This window comes from Cibotium barometz, chromosome 32 (assembly GCF_041138505.1).
Source record: "Cibotium barometz isolate CiBa-2024 chromosome 32, ASM4113850v1, whole genome shotgun sequence".
NCBI lineage: Eukaryota > Viridiplantae > Streptophyta > Polypodiopsida > Cyatheales > Cibotiaceae > Cibotium > Cibotium barometz.
The window spans coordinates 30,857,410-30,879,952 of record NC_141077.1 but is presented as its reverse complement, the minus strand read 5'-3'; the positions used below and the strand labels follow the sequence as shown (position 1 = coordinate 30,879,952).

The following is a 22,543-nucleotide window of genomic DNA, read 5'->3' as shown; positions in this document are numbered from 1 at the left end:
TACAAATATCTGAGCTTGGCTAGTACCCTAATCTAATGTTTATCTTCTACAAATATCTGAGCTTGGCTAGTACCCTAATCTAATGTTTATCTGCTGCTCACTAGGGATTAGCCAGGGATTAAGCATGTCCATGTGCATACACATGACATACCGTGGTTCTCCTTGCTTCTAGGCTACTGAAAACGAGGTTGTCGTGATACTGCCGTGAGAGAGGAGACGGGCAAGGCCCTGTCCCGTCTCCTCATGCTAGGGCCGTTGCTAACTCAAAGGCCCAGGCTACTGCCCCCCAGGTAAAGGTGCGGGCAGAAACCTGGTCCATTGTGAAGATATGGAGGATCTGCCGCCAGACTTGCTGCGCCTTGGGACGATCCCAAAGGCAATGTCGTTGTGACTCCTGACACAAAGCCTAGGCTACCGCCCCCCAGGTAATGGTGTGGGCAGAAGCCTGGTCCATGATGCAGATATGGAGGATCCGCCGCCAAACCTGCTGCACCTTGGGACAATCCCAAGGGCAATGTCACTGTGACTCTTGTGGGTGCCCACACCTAGAACAGAGGGCAGGCCGACCTCCAACTGCCAGCTAGGTGCCCACTGCCAAGCTCTTAGGAGCAATCTGCCAAAGGAAGAGAGTAATCTTTTGTGGACGGAAGCTATCCCACAACTGTCTCCAAGAATCACAGAGGAAACGTCTACCACGCACTCTGACTGTTATGTCCCAAGTCCCTGGCATGGTTGACAGGTCTAACGTGTCTGGTTAGGTTAACCAAGGATTGTGGGTCAGCATCTTATGGGAAGGTTAGCAATATTTATGAGGCATGGGCTAAATACTGCTAACCTCCCCATAAGATGCCTAGCCCACAATCCATGGTTAACCTAACCTGACGTTTAATTAAACCCTGCTAGGGACTTGGGACATAACACAACACCAAACCAGCTACAACCAATGTTACTAAGGCCGTACATAAACTACAAAATGGCGAAGCTAAGGACCACAAGGACCTACTTCCTAAGCATATTGCTCATGCGCAAGATACTCTGCCCCCCTTGCTAGTCAATATGTTCAACATGGCTCTCTGCTGGTCTAGGAACACTTCCGTTCCAATCCCTAAGGCCAGGGACCCATTAGACCCCAATGTTGGCTACACATCGGCCAAACTATACAGATTTGAACTGGAGTTCGTGGTCAGCTCCCCAGCAGAGAGGCATGGGTACAGGAACCATTCTACATTGGATCGCATCTTCACATTGAGAGCCATCATTGAGGAGGCCAATTCACGGAAGCGGCATGTTTACTGTTGCTTAGTGAATTTGCAAAGCATTCGACACTATAACCCCAAAGATGCCTTCTCAGACAGCTTTAAAAGAGTTCGCCCTGCCATCCAAAAATATATGGGGAGTCACGTCTCTTTATGAGTTGGTTATGGGGAGTGTCAAAGCACTAGGTGGCATGATTGGGTTGAAACAGGGATGCCTTTTTTCTCCAACATTATTTGGCTTATACATAGATGAGATCTTTGACTTCATTGATAGACTGGGTGGACTGTGTTCCCCACTAGCTAACACACTGGTCTCCATTTTTCTCTATGCAAATAATAGAATGCTACTCTCAGATTCCACAAAGGGGTTATAAAGACATATATCAGTACTGTATGCCTTTTGTGAGCAACAGGACCTTCCTGTCAACCTTGGCAAGACCAAGGCCATGATCTTTAACACCTCACACACAATGGCTTTCAAGCATCATTTCACGTATGCAGGTGATCAAGTGGAGATTCTCACATCTTACATATACCTAGGAGTCACTTTCTCTAATCCAATCTTCACCATGCCCAGGTCCAGCTGACGAGGGAATATCCCGGATCGTGGTTCCAGGCCCACACTAAAGGAATGGCTTTTTGATACACTTGTGACACCTGTTGTGATGTATGGTGCACCTTTTGGGAACTTAAACCTAGGGGAGGATGACTAGACGTGGATAGAGACTGCAGCTGATGATGTTTTCACGTATGATCTGCAACAAGCCCTCAACGATCCACCCCATCATTCTTGGAGAGTTTGGAGCAGCACCTTTGGTGATTGATGCCATGTTCCAGACATTGATTTTCATTTACCGCAATTATACCTTGGATAGACACCGGCTGCCCAGGATTGCAATGGAGTTGTCTAGGTGACTAGCAAAGCAGGGACATGACAAAGGGGTGGTATGCCAGGATTATAGGATGGATTGTGGTGCCTCTCACATGAGCTTCATAGAGACTCTCCACCATTCCACTATGGTTTGGATGCACCCCTCCTAACTCTCACGAAGCAGGATATTAAACACCTCATCCACTTACAGACTCACCCGTTGATGCAAGAAAATCTGATCCTTCTGAATGCTGTATAGATAGTGTACTTCTGCCGTATCTTTACAGGTAAACAGGTGCCAAAGACATGGATGGACATTTGCTGAATAAATCCAAGGTTTTTTTCCCACTGGACTAGTATGGATTGCAAGGTAGGTTGTACAAGTTCTTCTTCAAGTTTCCACCATAGGTATGCCAAGAGCAGAGCAAAAAGGAGGTCAGGAATAATTCAGGAAATCAGAACAGGTACAATTCAGAAGTCAGAGGTTTTAGACCAAGATCTTGAACAAAATTCAAATTTGATCTTACAGGGCTCTTCTCCAAAGGTTTGAGAACACTTGTACCAAAGGTCATTCCATTTGGTCTTCATTTGAACATCCAGATGACCAGTTTTTAATTCAGGCCATATAGTAAATAGCAACAAATCTGATTTGATTTGCAGGCTTCAAATGGAGTTTAAGGAGCTCAGCCATATTAATACTAACACCTTGCAAGGTCAAAGCCAAAAATGAATTAGGTTTGCCAATGTCAGAGGATTGTGCACAATTCAGAATTTAGAATTCAGGCCACATCAACCATAACCCCCTAGTTTCACTTTTTAAAGGGAATATTCTCATACTCTCTTACTTTTTGACTTTTCTCATACTTTCTTACTTTTTGAATTTTTTTCTTCACTCTCTATAAATTGAATCTTTCTTGTCAGTTTGAAATCTCCTTTCTCATTAACTCCCACCATATCTCCCTTCCACATCAGCAAAACATTCTCGTATTTAGGTGGGCCCCAAAAAGTGAAATTTTTTTATTTTTTACATTTTGAGGTGGAAAAAACACCACCCAACTAATATATATGATGAAAATAAAATTTTCCCTCCGCATCACACCTAACATGTGTACAACACCCATGTGTGGATAGCAGATTTAGAAAAGTAAGAAAGCATGTACTCATAGGTTGAGGAGAGCAATCATAATGAGAGGAAGCTATATCTTGATAGTGGCACACATCAACATATACTAGTGGAAGAGGTCTTCTCTCTAATTCTTTGATTTTTTTTCCCGAATCTCTGAATCTCTGAACTGAAGCTAATCCATGAAGTGGCTCATATGCAATCTCTCCCAATGCTTCCCTAGCCCTGGAGGAAGCTATTGAGCTTTTGGTATGCTCAGAATAGATGGTATAGGTGACTGTGCAACGATTAAGGAATTTTCAGGTTTCAGAATCAAAATTGGCACTGCTGTTCTGAGCTGTAGAGATTTCTTGGAGACGAAGCTTCCTTTTGAGTTGTTTTCATGAGTTTGCAGGCTCAAGCTTGTAAATCAGATCATATATGAATATCATCTTTCTTAAATTTCTCTCTGCAAGTGTCTGAATCAGTTTTTGATTTCACCTATCCTTTTCATGTGAAATTATATAGGCTTTGTAAGCAGTGAAGAGAGACAATGTACCTTGGATAGGACTTAGCTTTCTTTTCTGAAAAGGGTTTTCAATTTGTTTTGATCCAAGCCACCTAGTGATCACCTACTATGGTCTCTCGCCGGTACTTTGGGAGAGCTATCACCATGAGTTGAAGATGTCTTGCCTTGCTTGTGGTTTGAGAGGCTTGGGTGACTCAGAGATTGATGCCTAGGGAGGTGTTGGGTTTAGGGCTTGGGCTGCTAGTAGCTTAGTTAGCTGATGGTTGCTGTTTCCTAGGAGTGTAGAGGCTATCTCTAGAAAAAACTCAGCCATTAGTTTGGTGCCCCCACTGAGGACAAACTTTATAACTTGCTCCAAGGCTATTTTTGATGTTGCAAAGAGAAGAACAATGAAATCTTTACCATCTTTCATGGACGATCAAATGAAAGTGTTCAGGACTTTGTAGATGAGCTAGACCTCTTCTATTTTCAGTCAAGAAGTGATATGGTTGAAGAGAAGCTGAGAACTATACACTTATTTTTGAAGGATAAAACTAAAGCATGGTTCAGAGCCTTACCAGCTAATACTCGAAATAGCTGGCCTCTGTTTTTGGAAGCCTTCATACAAAGTATGGGAGAGGAGAAACTTCAAAAGCTATTTGGACTCATCTCCGACAGCTCAAACAAAAGGCTTTAGAGGAATATTACACATATGAAGCTCAATTTCAGCACCTATGGGAAAAGTGGGAAGTTTCACTACAAGGCTAATTTTCTAGAAAAAGACACATTTATACAAGGACTACATCCGATTTTGAGAGGTAAGGTACAGGGTAAATTTCCTCAGAATTTTGATGAAGCTATTAAGTAGCTAGACAAAAGGAGAGGAAAATCAGATTTGAACAGGAAATGACTAGGGGTAGGGGGGGAGAGGATCAGATTTTTGAAGAGGATCAGGGAGTCATTGATCACACAAATCAAGGATGTGCTACAGAGTCATCTACTTCAGAGGATTACTCAACAATTGGAAAATCTGAATCTGCATGTGAGGTAAGGTTTGGGATGAAGATAGGCTATTCCAAGGGAACCAAATAGACCAATTAGGAGGCAACAACAGGAATATGTATGCTACAATTGTAATGAAAGGAACCAGCCCCAGTAAATCCACCTGTTCAGCCAATTCAAGGAGCTGACAGAAACATCAACTTCATAGAGATTGAGAAAGCTGAATTGGAAGATGATGAGGAAACAAATGAAGAGGCTGATCTTATGCCAGTGCAAAAGAGGAAATTTAGATCAAATCAAAAAGAAGGAGAAAGAACTGGAACTTTTGAAGACTCTGTAAGAAGAAAAAGGGAAAAGAATGACAAAGGCAAAGATGTGGATATGCAAGAGGAACTAGCAACAAATAAGAAGAAGAAGAGGATCCGAAGGAAGGTAACCCTTGCTGATTTCCATTAGGACATGGTCAAAGATCCTACAACCTTTCGGAAGACTTGAACACAGGAAAAGGGCCAGACATCACATGGTCTCAACTTTGAAGCTAGCACCAAAGATGAGGAGGCAATGGAGTAGGGCTGTTAGCATCAGATTACCCAAGACGAAGAGAATTGTTCATTCAAATTTGATTAAACTCAAGCCACAAGTTGATGTGGAACCCACCTTGGATGCTTGGATAAAAGGACACAGGATTTCAAAGGTCTACATAGATGGTGGAGCACAGGTGAGTATTATGATTGAGGATACCACGCTTAAACTTGGTGTGAAGCCACACTCATCCTCTCCATTCAAAGTCAAGTTGGCCAATAATTCTAGGGTAAGGTGTGTTGGAGTTATACAAGCTCTGAAAATTACAATATGTGGTATAGAATCTGAAGTGGATATGTATGTGATTCCAACAAAGGGAGATGGCTACCCCATCATATTTGGAAGACCACGGTTGATAGCTACGAGGGCTATCCAAAAATGGGAAACAGGTTTGCTTGTACTCAAGCCAGAGATGGAAGGAAACAAAGGAATGCCAATCATCTATGATATGAATGTTGGCTCAAGAGCTATGGCGGGTGTCTGCCCAAGAGAGCCATGGCAAGATGAAGCTATACGAGAGAGGGAGAGAGAGAGAGAGAGAAATGAAATGAAGAGAGAGAGCAAGAGGGAGAGGCTTCTTGGCGACCAACTGCTACTTCACCGAGAGAAGGAGCCACCGCGAGATAGAGGAAGGAGGGAGAGGGAGGCTGTTGCTCCTCTAGGCTTGGTGGTCAGCTGCAACAGTCCACGCCATCTCCATGAAGCTGCGACTCGGCATCGACCACACTGTGATCTTGACGGGACTCTTCTAAGCTTTCTGTACAGCCATTCCGACCTCAGCAAGGGTTTGCAGGTGCTGAATTAGGGTTTTCAGGTGCTGAATTAGGGTTTGAGAGAACGGGTTTTCTTTGCTTTTGTACATGGATTTGGATGACCTGGCTGCTGCTGTTGGTGGCATGGCTGCCAATAGCCCTTAACATGGATCTTATTGAGGAGATGATCGAGAAGGATGTGGGTTATGCCTCAGATGCCTCGAAGCAACAAAAACGTCAAAGGCTTGATGTTGATGCAAGCTACACTCCGGTGAATGTTGGAGAGAATGCAGAGGAAAGTTCTCAGGTACCTTCTCCGGAGTTTGCACGTTTGCTGCAGATCACTGGTGAGCTTCTGCAAGAATATGTGAAGGCAAATAGCGTGCAAATGGCTGCAGTAGATAATGGTGGTGTGGCTGATGTATGCATGGAGACTCCTTTGTTGCTACAAAGGCTAGCAGATTTTCATGATCGTGCTGCTATCTTCTTCTTTACTGGGCGTATTCCGTTGTTGCCTCGTCTTAGAGCATGGTTGGGCCGCTTGGTGTCGCCTGAGGCACTTGAGGAGATTTATGATGGTCCGAGAGGCTTTTATGAAATACTTTTTTGCACTTCGGAAGCCCGTAGGGCAGTCTTGGAGCAGGTGCCACTCTTTTTGGATGGACAGTTGGTTCATGTGGTTCCGTGGAAGCCTATGGCAGAGTACCAAGATATGTTGCGCCAGGCTTGCCCAGTTTGGGTTGAAGTGAAACAATTCCCACCAATGTTTTGGCGTGTTTTACCAGGTCTCATGCGAGGTATCGGTGATGTCTTGGTGGTGCCTCGAATGACATCTAGAAACCGATGCATGTTGTGGGATACTGGGAGACCTAGGCCGACACATTTGCGTGTCAATATGGCTGGGCTGCAACCTTTAATGTATGAATTGAGGTGGGATACATTGCTGGCCACTGTTTCAAATGTGGTGAGATGGGCCACTTTGTCTCCGAATGTCCTAAGAAAGAACAAGTTGTTGCTACCAAGGATATCGTTGATGGGCAGTTGCCCGTGGAAGATGAGCATGATGCTCCTTTACATGATGCCCAGCACATGGATGTACATGTGGATGTTCAGAATGAGGTTGAGCAGCCATGGGTGGAAGTACGTGGTAAAAAGACACGATTTGTTGCCCCGCGGGGGGATTTCTCAGATGCTGTTTGGCGGGGGCCTTTGCGTACTCATAAGGGGCCCTTACATACATATGCTCGTCGCCCTTTGGGTTCAGGTGCCCAGCAAACAGACCAGGATTGAGAGGCCGGGAGGCCAACTTTCTCAGGGTACAGGGGCTCTTGGGGTGGATAGAGTAGAACGCTATCCTATTAGAAGTCGCCTAACAAAAGAAGCACAACAACAATTGCCTCTTGTGTTTGGTTCGAAGGGTGAGGTCATCTCGCCATGGGATGGTCATTACCCTTCGGCACGTGCTCGGGAACTCCAAGGGCAGTCTGAGATCACAAATACCATGTCTAAAAATGCAATGCTTCAAAAGGTTCGTGATTTGGCAGATTGTCCTGGGCCCAGTACACGGCCTTGTTGATTCCTTTTCTGGGAAGGCTTATGAAAATTGTACAATGGAATGTAAAGGGTATTTCTTCGCGCCAAAAGCAGTTCAGGCTTTGGCGTACAACTTTTTGTCATGGTTGGGATGTTTTGTGTGCAGTTGAACATAAGCAGCGTAAGTTGGCTGGCAAAGCCTACGTATATAAAGGGTTTCATGTTTTCTACAGCGGACATCCTGCTTCGCAATCAGGTGTTATGTTTGCTGTTCGTTCGCAGTTTCAACCTTCTCTTGTGATTCAAGATGTTCATGGAAGATTTCTAGTGATACAAATTGTTTGGGATGATACGCCTTTATGGTTGTTAGGGGTGTATGCTCCAAATAATGCTCGTGCACGCGGTTTGCTGTGGAATGACTTGTGTGCTCTTTCAATCTCTCATCCTGGCTTCGTGATGGGAGACTTTAATATGTGTGTCTCCAGGGAGCAAGCCACGTCGCCTCATTCTGTAATGGATGGCCCGGAGAGAATGGCGTGGGAAGCTTTTGCAGCAAGGTCGCTAAAACAAGACATGTGGTCTTGGTTGCATCCAGATGAAAGGGGTTACACTTATGCCTCACAACAGTTTCAGGGCACTTATGCTAGATTGGATAGGATGTATATTTTACATCAAGATCTCTTTTTGCCAGAGGTTCTTACTATGATGGTTGATCAGCACAACAGGTTTTGTCGGATCATTGGCCGCTTGTGTTTGAAATGGTCTATCATCTTGTGGATGCATATAAAGGCTTGTTGGGACGCTTGCCTTTGTGCTTAAATCACATTTTTTTGGAGCATGAAGTTTTTGATGTTTATATGCGTCAGTTGATACGACATTTCTCCACAAGAGTGTCCATGGCTAATTATCATGCTTGGCCAGTGTTCCTTACCAACACTCGAAAATTAGCGCGGCATTATGGTCTTGCTAATGCCTCTATACAAAAACAGCATGTGGCTCTTCTTGAGTCGCTTTTGAAGGGCTTGCAGGCGTTCATGTTTACTGACTCTATGGATGCTGAAGTTGTGGATGCCATAGAATGGCTGAAAAAGGAGCTATCTAGGGTGCAAGAAGCACAATATGTTCGCTTTAAACTACTTGCACGTCTTGATGCTTTGCGGGATGCTAACTGTCAATCTCATCGCTTCTATGATAAGTTACATCAAAAACATATGCGTGAGAATATTGTTAGGCTAATGGATGCCCAAGGCAACCTTGTTACTCAACCTTCTGAGGTTATTCAACATTGCATCAGGTTTTATGAAGATTTGCTTGCCCCTCGAGAGGATGTCTCGCCGGCTGTCCTGGCTGCAAGGGAGTCATTGTTTGCTGAAGTACGATATCAAGTTGACCCTGATGTGGCGGTTCAGCTTGATGCTCCTCTTACTCAAGGGGAAGTGGAAGCTGTTCTCTCCAAACTTCCCATGGGAAAGAGCCCTCGTTGGGATGGTTTGACAAATGAGTTTTTCTGAAAATATGCTGATCAGCTTAAAGAGCCTTTGACGCTTATTTGTCAAAGGGTTTGGGATGAGGGATATATGCCTGCCGATTGGAAGTTGGGCATACTTCGTTTGTTGCCCAAAGTCCAATCGCCTACTACTTTGGCTCAATGGCGCCCGATCTCACTAATGGGTATTATGTATAAAATCTTTACAAAGATTTTTGCCAATCGCTTGCAGAAGGTGCTTCCTACTCTTATTCATCCATATCAATATGGATTTGTGCATGGCAGGAATATTTTGCATAATATTCTTAATGTTTAAATTGGAGTGGATTATGCTAAGGCAAAGAAGCAAGAGATTGTGATGGTGCAGCTGGATCTTGAAAAAGCTTTTGATCATGTCAGCTGGTCTTTCCTTTCTCAGTTAATGACAGCCATGGGCTTTGGTCCCAAAATGGCTAATTTGGTGCATTTACTTGGCTCTGGCTCTATCACGCGGATTATGCTCAATGGAGGACTTTCGGATGGTATTTCTCTCACCCGTTCTCTCCGGCAGGGCTGTCCTCTTAGCCTCTTTTCTTTGCCATTGCCACTCATCCTATGTTATCTCGCCTAGATGCTATGGCATCCCATGGTGAAGTGGTTGGTTTGCATCTCCCTCATGGCAAGCAATTGGTTGCTCAAGCCCTTGCGGATGACACTTTTATGTTTCTTAGGGCCGAAAAAGCCAATATAGATCGAGCAATGGAAGCTTGGAATAATTTTGCATTGGCTTCTGGGCTAAAAATAAATTCAACAAAATCAGCCCTCATTGTATGCACGGAATTTGATCTTGAGGCATTAGGGTGGCAAGGCCGTGTGGTGCATACAGGAGACATTGTTCGTCATCTTGGTGGGTGTGGATGTGGACCCCCAAGCGCTTCTTGCTTGGATTTCTGCTCGGATCTCGGATAAATTTGTGTATTGCAAAGCTCAAGGGTGGCCTATGCACGTGAGGGTTAAGGTAGCTCAGGTTATTATGCTTAGCATGATTTCCTATTTTTTGCCTTTGCTACCTTGGACGCACAAATCTCTTCTCCGTTTGGTTGCTCCCATTCGGTTTATGCTGTGGAAGAGACAAGGAAATATTATGGGTCAAACATGGATAGCTTGGAATCACATTACGATGCCCAAAAGAATGGGTGGGGCTGCTTCACTCGATGTCCGCTTGCATATGGTAGCGCGTAGGTGGGCGCTTTTTCAGGATATGTGTTTGCAGGAGCAGCCTTGGGTATTCATGGCTCGTGACTTGATTGAGTTGGAGGGATTGTCACATGGACGGACACGTGTGTAGGCTTCATGGTGGGACATTGTGAATGCGGCTCATCCTGTCCGTATTCGCTGGCATGAAGTTCTACTATTGGCTCGGTGGGATCCTGGTCATGAAAGACTACTTTTGAACTCTTTGCAGTTCGAAACATTTATGGAGTCGCGTGTCATTGTTTGGCCAGACAGAGATGCTTCACGCATACGACTCAACCGCATGGTCAGGTTAGGCTTGGTTAGAATCCGAGATGCTGTGATACCTGGTCATGTCAGGCCATATTCGTTTCGTCGTATTCGGCAGCACTTTAGGGTTCCTCGGACATTTCAGCCACTATGGGTTGACATCATGCATGCAGTTGAGCCTTTTACTCCATTGCCTCGGCCATCTGCAGATCAGCCTTGGCTTGATTGGGCACTATGTAAATCTGGTGACTTGATATCACTTTCAGCTAAGCTCGTATCAGAGAAAGATTGGGTTTCAGCCAAGGCCAATAAGGTGTGGGGATTGCACAAGTCTAAATCATGGTGGCAGAAAACTCTTATGCGTGGTTGGCAATCTAAACTCCCTTACCAAGGTAAGGTTTTCATTTGGAGGATGTTGGTGGGAGGGTTACCTACACGGGATCAGCTGAGCCGTCGTAAAATTACATTGTTCTCTTGCTTCTTTTGCACGACATCCACTGAAACAGTTATGCATCTGTTCATGAGTTGTCCAGTGGCCCGTCAGATTTGGTCTTTTGTCTCTCGCGTTTGGGAGGTAGTAGAGAGGTCTACTGTTTCGGCTCATCAGTGGATATTTGGGATTTGTCCTCAAGTCATTACTTCAGACAGTCACCTTGTGATATTCCATTTCCTTAGATGGACAGGACTTTGGCATATTTGGACTACACGGAACGGGTTCATCTTTGATTCCTTGTTTGGAATACATGGGCACATTCTGCGTATCCGCGGTTTGCTGCTTTGGCAGTTCTCTTCTCTTCTCTCAGCTCAGCTACTGGATGCAGATGTTATTTCATTATGGTCTATGGCGGCTCGGCTGGCTCATCTTTGATGCTTTTATCTGGGATGCTTATTTGGCTAGGAGGCTTTCTTATTAGTGTACAGGTTTGCATGGTCATGATCCTTTAGAGGATCTTTTGTGGGGTTTTTTTGGGGCCATTGGTCTGTGTGAGCCATGTGGTTGATGTACAATTTTACATATAATATAAAACACCATTTCACGAAAAAAAGAAAAAAAGAAAAAAAAGAAAAGAAAAGAAATGAAATGTTATATTGACGTCTTCAAAAGGCCAAAGTGACCTATGAGACCAAAGTTACAACCATATGACATCTGATACACTATCTGGAAAAGAAAAGAAAGGACTGAAGGTAAGTATCTAGCCCTACAATACATCAGTAGGGAGCATCCGGAAGCAGCAACTAGGGAGAGTGGGAAGCTAATGCTACTAGTCAAAATGGGGTACATGAGTACATGGATACATAAATACATGAATATGGGGGAGTACAAAAGTGACAGTGAGTACAACAGTATATGGCTGGAGTGGTAATCATCCTAGGAGCTCTAGCATGGGTCTCTGCCGGATGGCTTGGATATCTGCCATAGTGAGATGCCTGGTCGGACGAGCCCGATGCCTCGCAATGATGCTTTGAATCCTCCGGTGTAGGCACCGTGTCCGATGTGAGGATCCGCGAACCCTCGGGTGTCTAGATCTGCCCAACTGGATAGCTCTCTCAACTAGAGTCCCACGGGGTGCCCACTGTTGGGCTGTCGGCTGTGTGTCCTCCCGGGTAGTCCCTCTAAAGAAGTCAGTAATCTGTGTCTGTGTGGACTCCCTGCCAGTCGGGCGTCTGCTCCTCATAATGGACTCTCTGAGCGTGCGGATCTCCAAGAGATAAAAACCCAAGTTGCTAATCACAATAGTCCATGACTGTAGACAGTGGTCCAAATCCCTCTCTGAAAAGGCATGGTAGCGCCCTCGAATCTCATAATATGCTGTGCAGCGACGACAGATGTAGTGCTCCTCTGTCTCTGGCTCTATCCAACAAATCTGACATATCCTGTCCCCTGGAGGTATGCCTCTAAATCTGCCTGTCTCTATCTCTAACTGACGTGAAGAGGTGCGGATCTGCCCAATGGCGCACCTCAATCCATGAGACAGATGGGTATCCATGTAGCTCGGTCTAAGCATAAAGCTATCCTCAGTGGTGCGGAGAAGATGGTCTCTATAGAAAGCCATCTTCGTCCCTAACTCCTGTGAGGGCTCTAGCCATGTCCTCCTAGTGTCCAACTGAATGAGGTCCTATCTGATGACTCTACTAATCTCAGAATGTGTCAAGGTGAGAGAGGGTGCCTCTAGAGAGTACTGGAAGGGTGGAAGTCTGTCTAAGCTGAACCCGTGGAGCTCAAACCAGGATGCTATCTGCGCATACCAACATGAAGTGTCTCCCTCCATGGCTAGCTGATGAGAGGACTCTAAAGCAAGTCGTGCATACCGGTGCCGGGGAAGCTCCCAGGTGCTATGAATGAAGGACACTGATCTGGCAAGAGCCTCTACTACGATCCGTGGTGCTCCCATCTCGGCTCGGATAATCTCATGGGGTACTGAGGCCTTAGCCCAAATCATCCTGGAGATCATGGACACAAGTGGTCTCTCCATCGATCTCCATCCATCGTATGTGCGTCCTGATCGACTGTGATGATCAAGGCTAGGCCCCCAGATCTGTACTCCATATAGCATAGCCGATGTGACCAGCGTGTCAAAAAGCCACAGCTTAGTGCGTGGCTCCTGAAACTGTACCTGTGAGCACATCCTCTCTAGACCTCCTAGTGCTGCATATCCTCTAGTCAATCTGGCCTCTGCTGCCCCCCTCATGGAAAATGTGGGCCCAGTGAACACCACTCCAAGATATGTGTATGAGTCAACATACTCCACTCTCTCCTGCCCATATGTGAAAATAGGCGCTGATCTCCAGACCCACTGAGCTGTAGTGTTAAACACCATAATCTTGGTCTTACCAAGGTTAACTGAGAGCCCACTGTCCTGTGCATAAGCATGTAAAGTATCCAAGTGCCTCTGCATACCCTCTGGTGAGTCTGCTATAAGCACAATATCATCAGCATATAAGAGCAGAGGTATCCAAGTGCCAGCCAACTGGGCTCCTCTGTCCCCTCGTGTCCCAATATAATCAGAGATCTCATCAATGTATAGTCCAAATAGAGTCGGAGAGAGCGGGCAGCCCTGTTTCACCCCTATAGTGGAGTGTACTGGCTGGGAGAGACCCTCTGAAGTCCGCACCTGCCCAACTACTGTCTCATAAAGTGCCATAATACCCCAAATGAGCTCACATGGAACCCCCAAGTCTTGCAGCCTGCGCATCAGTCTATCTCTGGGCACTGTGTCAAAGGCCTTGCGGAAATCCACAAAGCCACAGTAGATCCTCCTCCCATGTGCTCTGCCCTCCTCAATGATAGCCCTGAGGGTAAAGATATGATCCAAAGTAGAGAATCTCCTCCTGAAACCGGCCTGTCCCTAAGCTCGGACCCCTTGTCTCTTTGCCCATCTGCTCAACTCATGCTCAAGAGTAGAGGCATACAGCTTGGCCAGCAAGTGACCAATCATAATGGTGCGGTAGTTAGTCGGCACGCTCGGATCTCCAGACTTGAGTACCGGCACAATCGTGGAAGTACTCCAAGTCCCAGGAAACCCCTCACACATGGCTCTATTAAACATGAGAGCTAGCAAGTCTGCAATCATATCTATAGCATTTATGAAGTGCTCGGCTACAATGCCCTCATGATCCTGTGCCCTCCCTGTATGCAATCTGTTGATGGTCCTCCTCACCATCTCTGCTGTGAAGAAGGTAGAAGTGGGTGGACAAGGCTCTGGAGGGTTCGGTAGTGGTGGCTGCTCTGGTACTGTGTAGAGGGAGGCTGCATACTCGCCCCATGTATCTGGAGAGGTAATGGCCGGAGGCGGGGGGTGCACTCTAAGCAATCTCCAGGCCTCCCCAGAAACCTGACTCAAAAACAACTGATAGATGTCTCTCTCCAGCCGAGCTAAGAATGCTCTCTTCTTCTGCCGAGTGAGGGATCGGAAGATGATGCGTGACTGTCTATATGTAGTAACACCTGTGGCCACCTCTCTCTGTAGCCGGGCTCTGAGCTCCCTACAGTCATCATCATACCAACTATTCTGGGGCATGCTCCCAAAACGTGGTCGTACTGTGGGCTGCGTGTGTGGGAAGGCCGTCGCTGCAGCTGTATGTAAAGCCTCTGTCAGGATCTGTGTGAGCTCTGCTACTAATGGCCTGTGTGGATCCTCTGCACTCAACCAGCTATAGATCTCCGCCTTCCTCGAGCTTATGTTGAGCACGTGCTTCTTCTATCTCTATCTTGAGATTTGCGATCTCTGCATCTTGGGCTGCTATCCGCGCTTCAAGCTTCTTGAATTTGTCAAGAAGGCTCCGGTTGACCATATTAATTGCATTGTCCGTCTCTTTCTTGTGTTGTTGGATGGCTGCCTTGATCAGGTCTTCAATGTCGATCCTCTCTGTGCTTGTCTGCAGCACTTCCCACAGAGAGAGAGAGGCCAGAGGGGGCTGTTGCGAAGAGAGAGAAAGATAGGCAGCAGGCGGGGGAGAGAGAGAGAGAGAGAGAGAGAGAGTACAAGATAAGACAGTAGCTTGGGCACAAAGTACTAGTTTGATTGCTTGATTGATTGATTTGTGAGTACATTGGTGCCCCTTTTATGGGCTGAAAGCACCACCTCTTCTTTGACCTTATTAATGAGGTGTGACATCACTACCTACCTCAAGGGAAGATTCCTAAGCTAAGAGACTGTTCCCACACTTAACTCCGATTTCCCAACAAACCCCCCTTCGGCGTGAAGGAGTGGTGAGACCCTTACGCAAAAAAGTTTCATTATCTACTCTGCTTTCCGGTCCCCACTTGGCTGATTCACCACTCAACACCTCCCATGTTGTGGTAATAGAATCCCGAGTAAACCTAGATAGAGTATAGAAACTAATCTTTGTCACCCCCCCTTACTCTTGGCTAGGATTTATGAAATCTCGTTTAGAACATACAAAATAAAGGGGAAAAAAATACACATTTTGGGGGACGACCCGGGCAGAGGACCCATATTGACTCAAACACACACAGCTAAAACATAAAAATGTGGAAGTTGCAGGGACGGGACTTCCTATGCATGATGTTTGCCGGTGTAGATCCTCGAAGTCACAGGAAGATGGCTATCTTCCGCAGCCAGAAACTCTCCCACAAACACAGCTAGAAGTCAGAGAGAAAACCTTGAGAGATACCCTGTGCATGCCAGCCACCAAGAGGAGGCTGCAGGAGTGCCATCAAGTGCCTATAGTAGAATGCAACGGTGCAGGTCTGCTATGGGGGCCTCTCCATGACCATCCGCCGGGATCCCACTGAAGACAAACCAAGGGGCCATTCTCCCAAAGCCACAATGCCATGAAGGGTTGTCCACAACTTTGAGAGGATAAAGATCAATATGCCATTGGCAGTTGTGGAAGGGGAGATTATGCTGCGACAAGAAAGCTACCCACTCTGGATCATGCCGAGGGGACATCATGCCGCGAGCAGAAAGCTACCCACTCTGGATCAAGTGGAAAGGCTGGGGGAGCTGGCCAGTCCGGTGGGATGGTGGAGTTGATGTTGAGACTCAAATGAGTCCCCCCACAGACCCACACAAGCGTTCCTGATGTAGAAGGGGAGGGAGCTCTTGGAAACTGAACCAAGTGCCCATTGTCTGGGCTGGCGCCGAGCATAGGTGGCCCCATGCTATGTGACTCCGAGATAGTGACCAGAGCGGAGGTGAGTGAAAGCGTTCCACAACAAAGGCTGCCTCCTTGCCCTGGAAGAGGGAGGGACGAGGGGCCTCCCAAGCTTGGAAGAGGCTCGTAGCAAACTTGTTCCCAAAAGAAGGGCCAAGCTTGCGGAGAGGAGCCGCAGAGAAGATCAACCTAATGCTGGGGCCACTGTCCTCCGAAGGAAGGGGTGCACGCTTAGGTAACCATAATTGCCTTTGGTATCAATAAAGTATTGCTTGTAGCATTTGCTTAGGATTTGACATGAAAATTTTCCATGAATATGAATTGGCACAAACGAGTCGGTTGCCTAAAACTTGAGGACAACTTTGGGGTCACCATGAATACCAATTCAAAAAACCACATACCTTATGTTCCATCATTTACAGTATGACGATGCAATAAATCACATTGACAATATCAACTTCCCATAAAGTACTAACCACCACAGCATATCTAGGAAGTAGACCTACTTGATTGGCTTGAACAGTATTGACCGGGTGGATGGATTTTGCAGGTAGAGCTTCATTTTCGTGACAACACTAGGCAAATCCTTTTTAAGAGCATCATCAACCTGATACCATAATCATCAGTAAATATTGGAAGACACTAAGGTTTTGACCTTGTGATGCAAACACAAAATGTTCTCTGACTTAAAAATAACTGCACCTTGGCAACCATTTCTGCAAGCTTCTCAGGGGTTGCAAAAGCTTGATCCTTGAGAGATCTTCGAGCATCCGATCCAACATCCCCACTTCGAGCTGTAGCTGTCATTGAAACCTTAACTGCAGTAACCTGTGGGAAAAAAAGGGAGGAATTCCGATTGAAAATTTCATTTCTGTTAAGTTTAAACTGTGCTTAGACACGTCCATTCATTTCTGTTAAGTTTAAACTGTGCTTAGACACGTCCATTCATTTTAAGTAGATGTGATTTCCTTTCTCACACCACTCTCTCTTTCTTAAAGAACTGAACATTTGGTTGGTTGCAAAACAAACACACACGCGTGCGTGCATGTATATATACATGCATATGTACACATATATATACATTAATTTATATATTTATATATTTATATTTACATATTCCTACTCTCCACAATACAATGGGCTAGCAGAAAGAAAAAACCACAGTAATTGCTGAATATGCTGGAGCATTGTTAAATGAAGAAAATATTTTGAATTTGTATTGGGATGAGGCTGTCAACACAGTAATTTATCTCATCAATAAGAATCCTAAAAAGAAGCTCTCACCAATCTCGCCCCATATACAGGTAGAAAACCAGTTACCAAATGTACGTCACTTAAAAAGTTTTTGGTTGCATTGTACACATGCATGTCCCACATGAGAACAGCAAGAAACTTGATGTTAACTCTCAAGATGCACATTCATTGGTTATGATTCACAGTCCAAAGGTTACAGATTGTATACTCGGATTCAGGGCAACTTTCTGTTTCTAGAGATGTCGTACTTGATAAGCATGACAGGTGGTATAAATCAGCCCCTGACTTCATACCTTGAAGGATTAGACAGTGTATTTAAAAACCTATGTTGAAAGTAAAAATTTTGATGATTCAAGGCAACCTTTTAAAACACGTTTTACATTGTAAAATTTGATACTTGATACATCTAGACAAGGAAGCATCTCTTTAATGTTGGCCATTTGTATAATTAAGACAAGACTACGACTCCCACCTTTGTTATGAAGGATAGCATAGGCTCGACTGCAAGCTTCGTAATTGACATTATAAACTGCTCACAAGTACTTTTTAGACTCTTCTCCACATCCTGTCAGCACAAGTTAATGTCAAAACAGATGGCTAACTCTCATGCCAAGTTTCTAATGCTTTTCCATGAAGAGACACGAAGTTTGAAAAGATAACCCACGCAATTGTTAAGAAACCCAAACCAAAAAAACTAACCCAGTAATGAAGGTAATAGAAATTCTCTAGCGCATAGATACCATGCTAGAGCCTCCTTTTGGACCTAGGCAGGCAACAGGGTCACCAGAGATTTCTTTGAGTTGTTAAGCCCACACAGGCAGAGGGATGGTATCCACAAGCTGCGAGGCTAGGATGAATAGGATGAACAGGTCTGGCGGCTCACGAGAGAGGTGGTCCCCCCCCCGCTCTCTGGACTTTCCTGTTGACACCATTTACTACAGAGGAGCTTGTGACACTCCCGGGGGAAAATGCCTGGGGAAGAAGATGGGCTTTCCGTTTCCTTATTTGCTCGGCATTGGGATCTCATGGAAGGCGGCTTTGGACATGGCATGATCCCTATGACAGTGAGGAGGCTCACGACACCCCTTTCTTTGCTTACTCCCCATGGCTGGACCACAGGATTCAGATGCCAGAGATCCCTATGATAGTGGACAGGCTCACGGCAGCCACCAGAGATGGGAGATTTGCAATAGTATTGCTGCGTTGCACATTTAGAGAGCTCGCTGTAGCAAGGCCATTGAGGGCACCCTCACCCCGCCAGCCGAGTCCATCCGGAGCATCTGGCTTGATATCATTCATAACCCCGTGGGAAGCTTTAGGGTGGCTCCGACCGTATGCGGAGGCGCCCAAGGCCTTCATGAGGATTTGGCGTCATGGTCCCTTTCTCATTGACAGTGGTGGTGAGCGCACTTGGCACTATAGACCACCTGTGTGGCTACCCCAACACCCCCCCCCCCCCCCCCCCCCGCGCCCCTCCCTCTTGTATGAGATAACCTTCTCCTCCCAGATCGGCCAGCCAGGGGATAAGAGCATCCTTCCCCCCTTTTTAAAGTTTTCTTGATTTTCACTCCCCTCTATGGAGCTGAGCTTGTACTTAGCCATTACGGCTGTTTTGTTCAGTAACTAATATAAGGATCTCTTTCCTGGGGAAAAAAAATTTCTCTAGTGCACACCTTTTTTGCATCCAGCTGGCTTTCTGTTACACGAGGCGAAAAGGCACGAGCAAAGGTCGATCGGCTAGCAAAATCAAAGAACGATGCTTGTCCCCGAAATATTCGTCTCAGATGGTCCTGAAACAAAGTAAAGAAGAACATCAAATCCTCACAGTATGAGAGAGAATCTACGGATTCTACAAGCTTCATAATAAATATTGCAAAACCTTGCATCTAGACCCTTTCCATAACAGCCCATGAAACTCGGACAGGGCAGCAGGCTTGATTGCCCATCCATGAGCCACCCTTCATCAGACCCTCTTACAGAAGGGTATATGTGTAAGAGGCCTTATCTACTTTGCAAGTCCACCTGGTGAGGCTTTCTATAGCTACAACTGTTTATCAAATTTTGCTTTTACCAGCAAATGCGCAAAGTCCAATTCCTTGTAAGTGACTGCAAAGTCGATATCAAATGGTGCTATCTACCAAAATCAATCAAGAAAATTGTGAGGAGGAAATCCATGTAATAATTGCAAATGATTATCATCAGTAAGTTCAACTTTTGATAAGCAGAGCAGCACAAAAACGATCTTACTGGCAGCTTTTATACAGCACAATGCCTACCTGCTCACGCAGTATAAGGAGATGCTTAATGAGGAACAGCTGCCCATCCATTTGAGAAGATTGCTTTGAGATTAATTTGCTGGCCCGCTGAAAATTAAATTCATCAGCTCATGGAACCACACTTCCGATAATATAATTCTATAAGACCCAATCTGGGGACTTAAAAAACCCATAAAACTCAAGCACTTAATGAGCTAACCTGTATTGACAGTGAGCAAACTCCAATTGAATCCTGAGGCAACATACCATTGCTTAATTTAAGTATATCAAGACAACCTGATGGAAAAAGTCGTGTTTTTTCTGCTGGAAAGTACCTGAGCAAGGCCCGTAAAGATTGTAGGTTCCAAGCATCGATACAGCTTCGATAGACATGATAGAGTTTTCTCAAGAGGTGGATACCAATTTTGGTAGGCATCCCTTCCTTCCTCTCCCTGTACAAATTATTACCTTTCAATATAATGTTTTTGAAGCGCTATTTATTTTTGCAGGCAAGAGACTTCTATTAAGTATAAATAGAAAGGTTCTCTAAAATCCATTCATTTTTCATGCACCATCTTTTGACAACTACAAATTGACACCCTGTTTGATTGTTCAGGGTAAAGCATGTTCCCGAAAGCATTGCCTCAATGTCCGCAACCAAGGATGCCTCCCGCTCAAGTTTTGCTGGGTAGTTGAGGTCTTCAGAAGATGGTAAGTAGTTTGCAATCTGTAAATCAACAAAAAAAATCAGATGAATATAACTTGAGAATCAATTATTGGCTCAAACAAAGGGATTTAGCACTTCTGTTTGCATTGAGCATGTGCAATTTATTGAGAACAACCTATTTTTTTTCTTTCAGATAAAGAACTTAAATGCCACATCAAATGTATGCTGAATGATATCTAAATGTGGTGGCCTTCAAAGCCTCTAATAATATCCTTCCAAACAGATGACCATAATATTTCCAAAAAAGATCGATTGCATGCTAAGGTACACTGCGAGAAAACATCCACCCATCCATGAGGCCCTTGCTCCATTTGACAGATTGTGCAAGAAGATCCTCTCAGCTTGTGAAGAAACCAACAGCAGTGCCACTTTGGGCTCTGCTGTGACAACTAGACCAATGCAATAAAAATTTCCTATAGGCTTGTAATTGGTATCATTATCCTCTGAATGGGTGGTCGGTTATTTAGAAACAATTCCACCACATGGTTGTTTCCGAACAAGTTTCTAATCCCACTTGGCTTTCAAAACGTGCCTTACTTTAATAATTCCATCCACTTTAGGTACCAAATTCGCCCGCTTTCAAGTTGCTAAATTCCACCTTTACACAGCTTCTAGACTCCTTAAAAAGTTTCTTACGGTTTTCTTCCACCTATGGAGGCATAAAAACCTCTCACAACATTCAAAAGTTGTTCAATACCTGTACTTAACGTTTCTTTCAGAGGTTCATGTACAACCCTGCTTCACTGCCAAGTCTCATCATCCTAGAAGAATGTGGATTTGGGTCTTTCAGCTGCTATTTCTGTCCAAGTGTGTACCCAACTGCTCCTCCAAGCTTTTGTATTGTATGTGGAAATAAATGATGCCAAAACCACGCTAATGTGCAGGCCAGAAACGTTGTACACAGTGTTTCTTTCATGCCATCATTCCTTGTCCAAGTGGAGTGGCGAATGCGCCTCTTTAGTAGTCCAATGCATGCTCTTGGAACACGAGGCAGGGCACCATACCTTGGCTGACAAGAATAGCTCTAGAGGCCATGTGTTGCTTCCTGAGATGCTTTAAAACTTATGCTAACTGCTTCATGAAGACATCTTCCCATCTCACCTCAAGTATCCAAAAAGGTATATGTTATGTGCCCATGTAGGTGAGAGAAGTGGGTAAAAACCATAACTTTATGGTTTGTAAGTAGACAATTATTCAGCAGCCTGGCCTATATATTCTCAAAAGCTCCCAATATATGTTATGTGCCCGTGTAGGTGGAGAGTAGGGGGTGGGAACCATGGAAACCATAAGTTTGTTGTTTGATAGGTAAACAATCTCTAGCAGCCTGGCCTTCATGGTCTTCAAATACCTCCCAGTTGCAGTTTACTGCGGTGCAAATAAAACATGTAGATGTTCAATTACGCTAAATAAATTTCAAAAAGAATTACCTCATCACGCATATGTGTTTGAGCACGAAAAGTGAGTCTTTCTTGCACATCAGCTAAGATGCGGATGATTGTTGGCTTTAAACCAGCTACAGACTCTCCCCGTCTACCAAGCTCCTCCTCTAGCACTTCCCCTTTGAGAATATCCACGAGCTCACACAGTAGTTCTAGATCTGCTTCATGGATGAGCTTTGGACGCAATATATCATACAAAGCTATGCACCTGTCATCATCCTCTTCAGTCTGAAAAGTAAGCTAACCTGGACATAATAAGCCAGACCGCTGTCACAAAGAAATCAAATCTAACATTTTTATGGGAGACCAAGAAGTACTGACAATGGATCCACAAGTGGAGCCAAGTTTGAAATATCTGATGACGATGATGAGAAGAAGTGATCGAAAAGTTGATGCTCTAATTGGCAAACCTGAAAAGCAACCAAATAAAGTTTTTATGTCATATAAAGCAATAGAAAGAATCGCCTTAACTTTCTGATTAAGGTTCTAAAAAAGATGCTTGATCTTTCACATGTCTCTGAAAGGCGCACAAAGAAAGATCTCCAAGAAAGGTGACTAACAAAAAGGTGATTATTTACGCTTTCTCCATTCCTCAATTCATCATGATCATGATATGCAGCAGGACAGCTCGGCAAGGGTTAATTCTCTCTTGCCCTACATTAGTGAAAATGCTTT

General features: G+C 44.9%; 1 protein-coding gene across 6 annotated transcripts in view; it reads right to left on the bottom strand.

The window, feature by feature from the left end:
* LOC147620079 (sec34-like family protein) overlaps positions 1–22,543 on the bottom strand; it is a 114,987-nt gene that overhangs the window by 2,565 nt on the left and 89,879 nt on the right. For 5 of the 6 annotated variants that reach the window (XM_086772246.1, XM_086772247.1, XM_086772251.1 and 2 more), the window contains 11 exons: positions 22,190–22,278; positions 21,857–22,076; positions 20,346–20,429; positions 20,038–20,154; positions 19,923–19,955; positions 19,724–19,810; positions 19,519–19,581; positions 19,121–19,237; positions 17,920–18,012; positions 16,896–17,021; positions 16,700–16,800 (listed from right to left, as the gene is read on the bottom strand). In XM_086772246.1, the coding sequence (XP_086628372.1) occupies positions 16,700–16,800; positions 16,896–17,021; positions 17,920–18,012; positions 19,121–19,237; positions 19,519–19,581; positions 19,724–19,810; positions 19,923–19,955; positions 20,038–20,154; positions 20,346–20,429; positions 21,857–22,076; positions 22,190–22,278 (1,130 nt within the window). The remainder of the gene's footprint in view (positions 1–16,699; positions 16,801–16,895; positions 17,022–17,919; positions 18,013–19,120; positions 19,238–19,518; positions 19,582–19,723; positions 19,811–19,922; positions 19,956–20,037; positions 20,155–20,345; positions 20,430–21,856; positions 22,077–22,189; positions 22,279–22,543) is intronic. The other variant, XM_086772250.1, reaches the window with a different exon arrangement.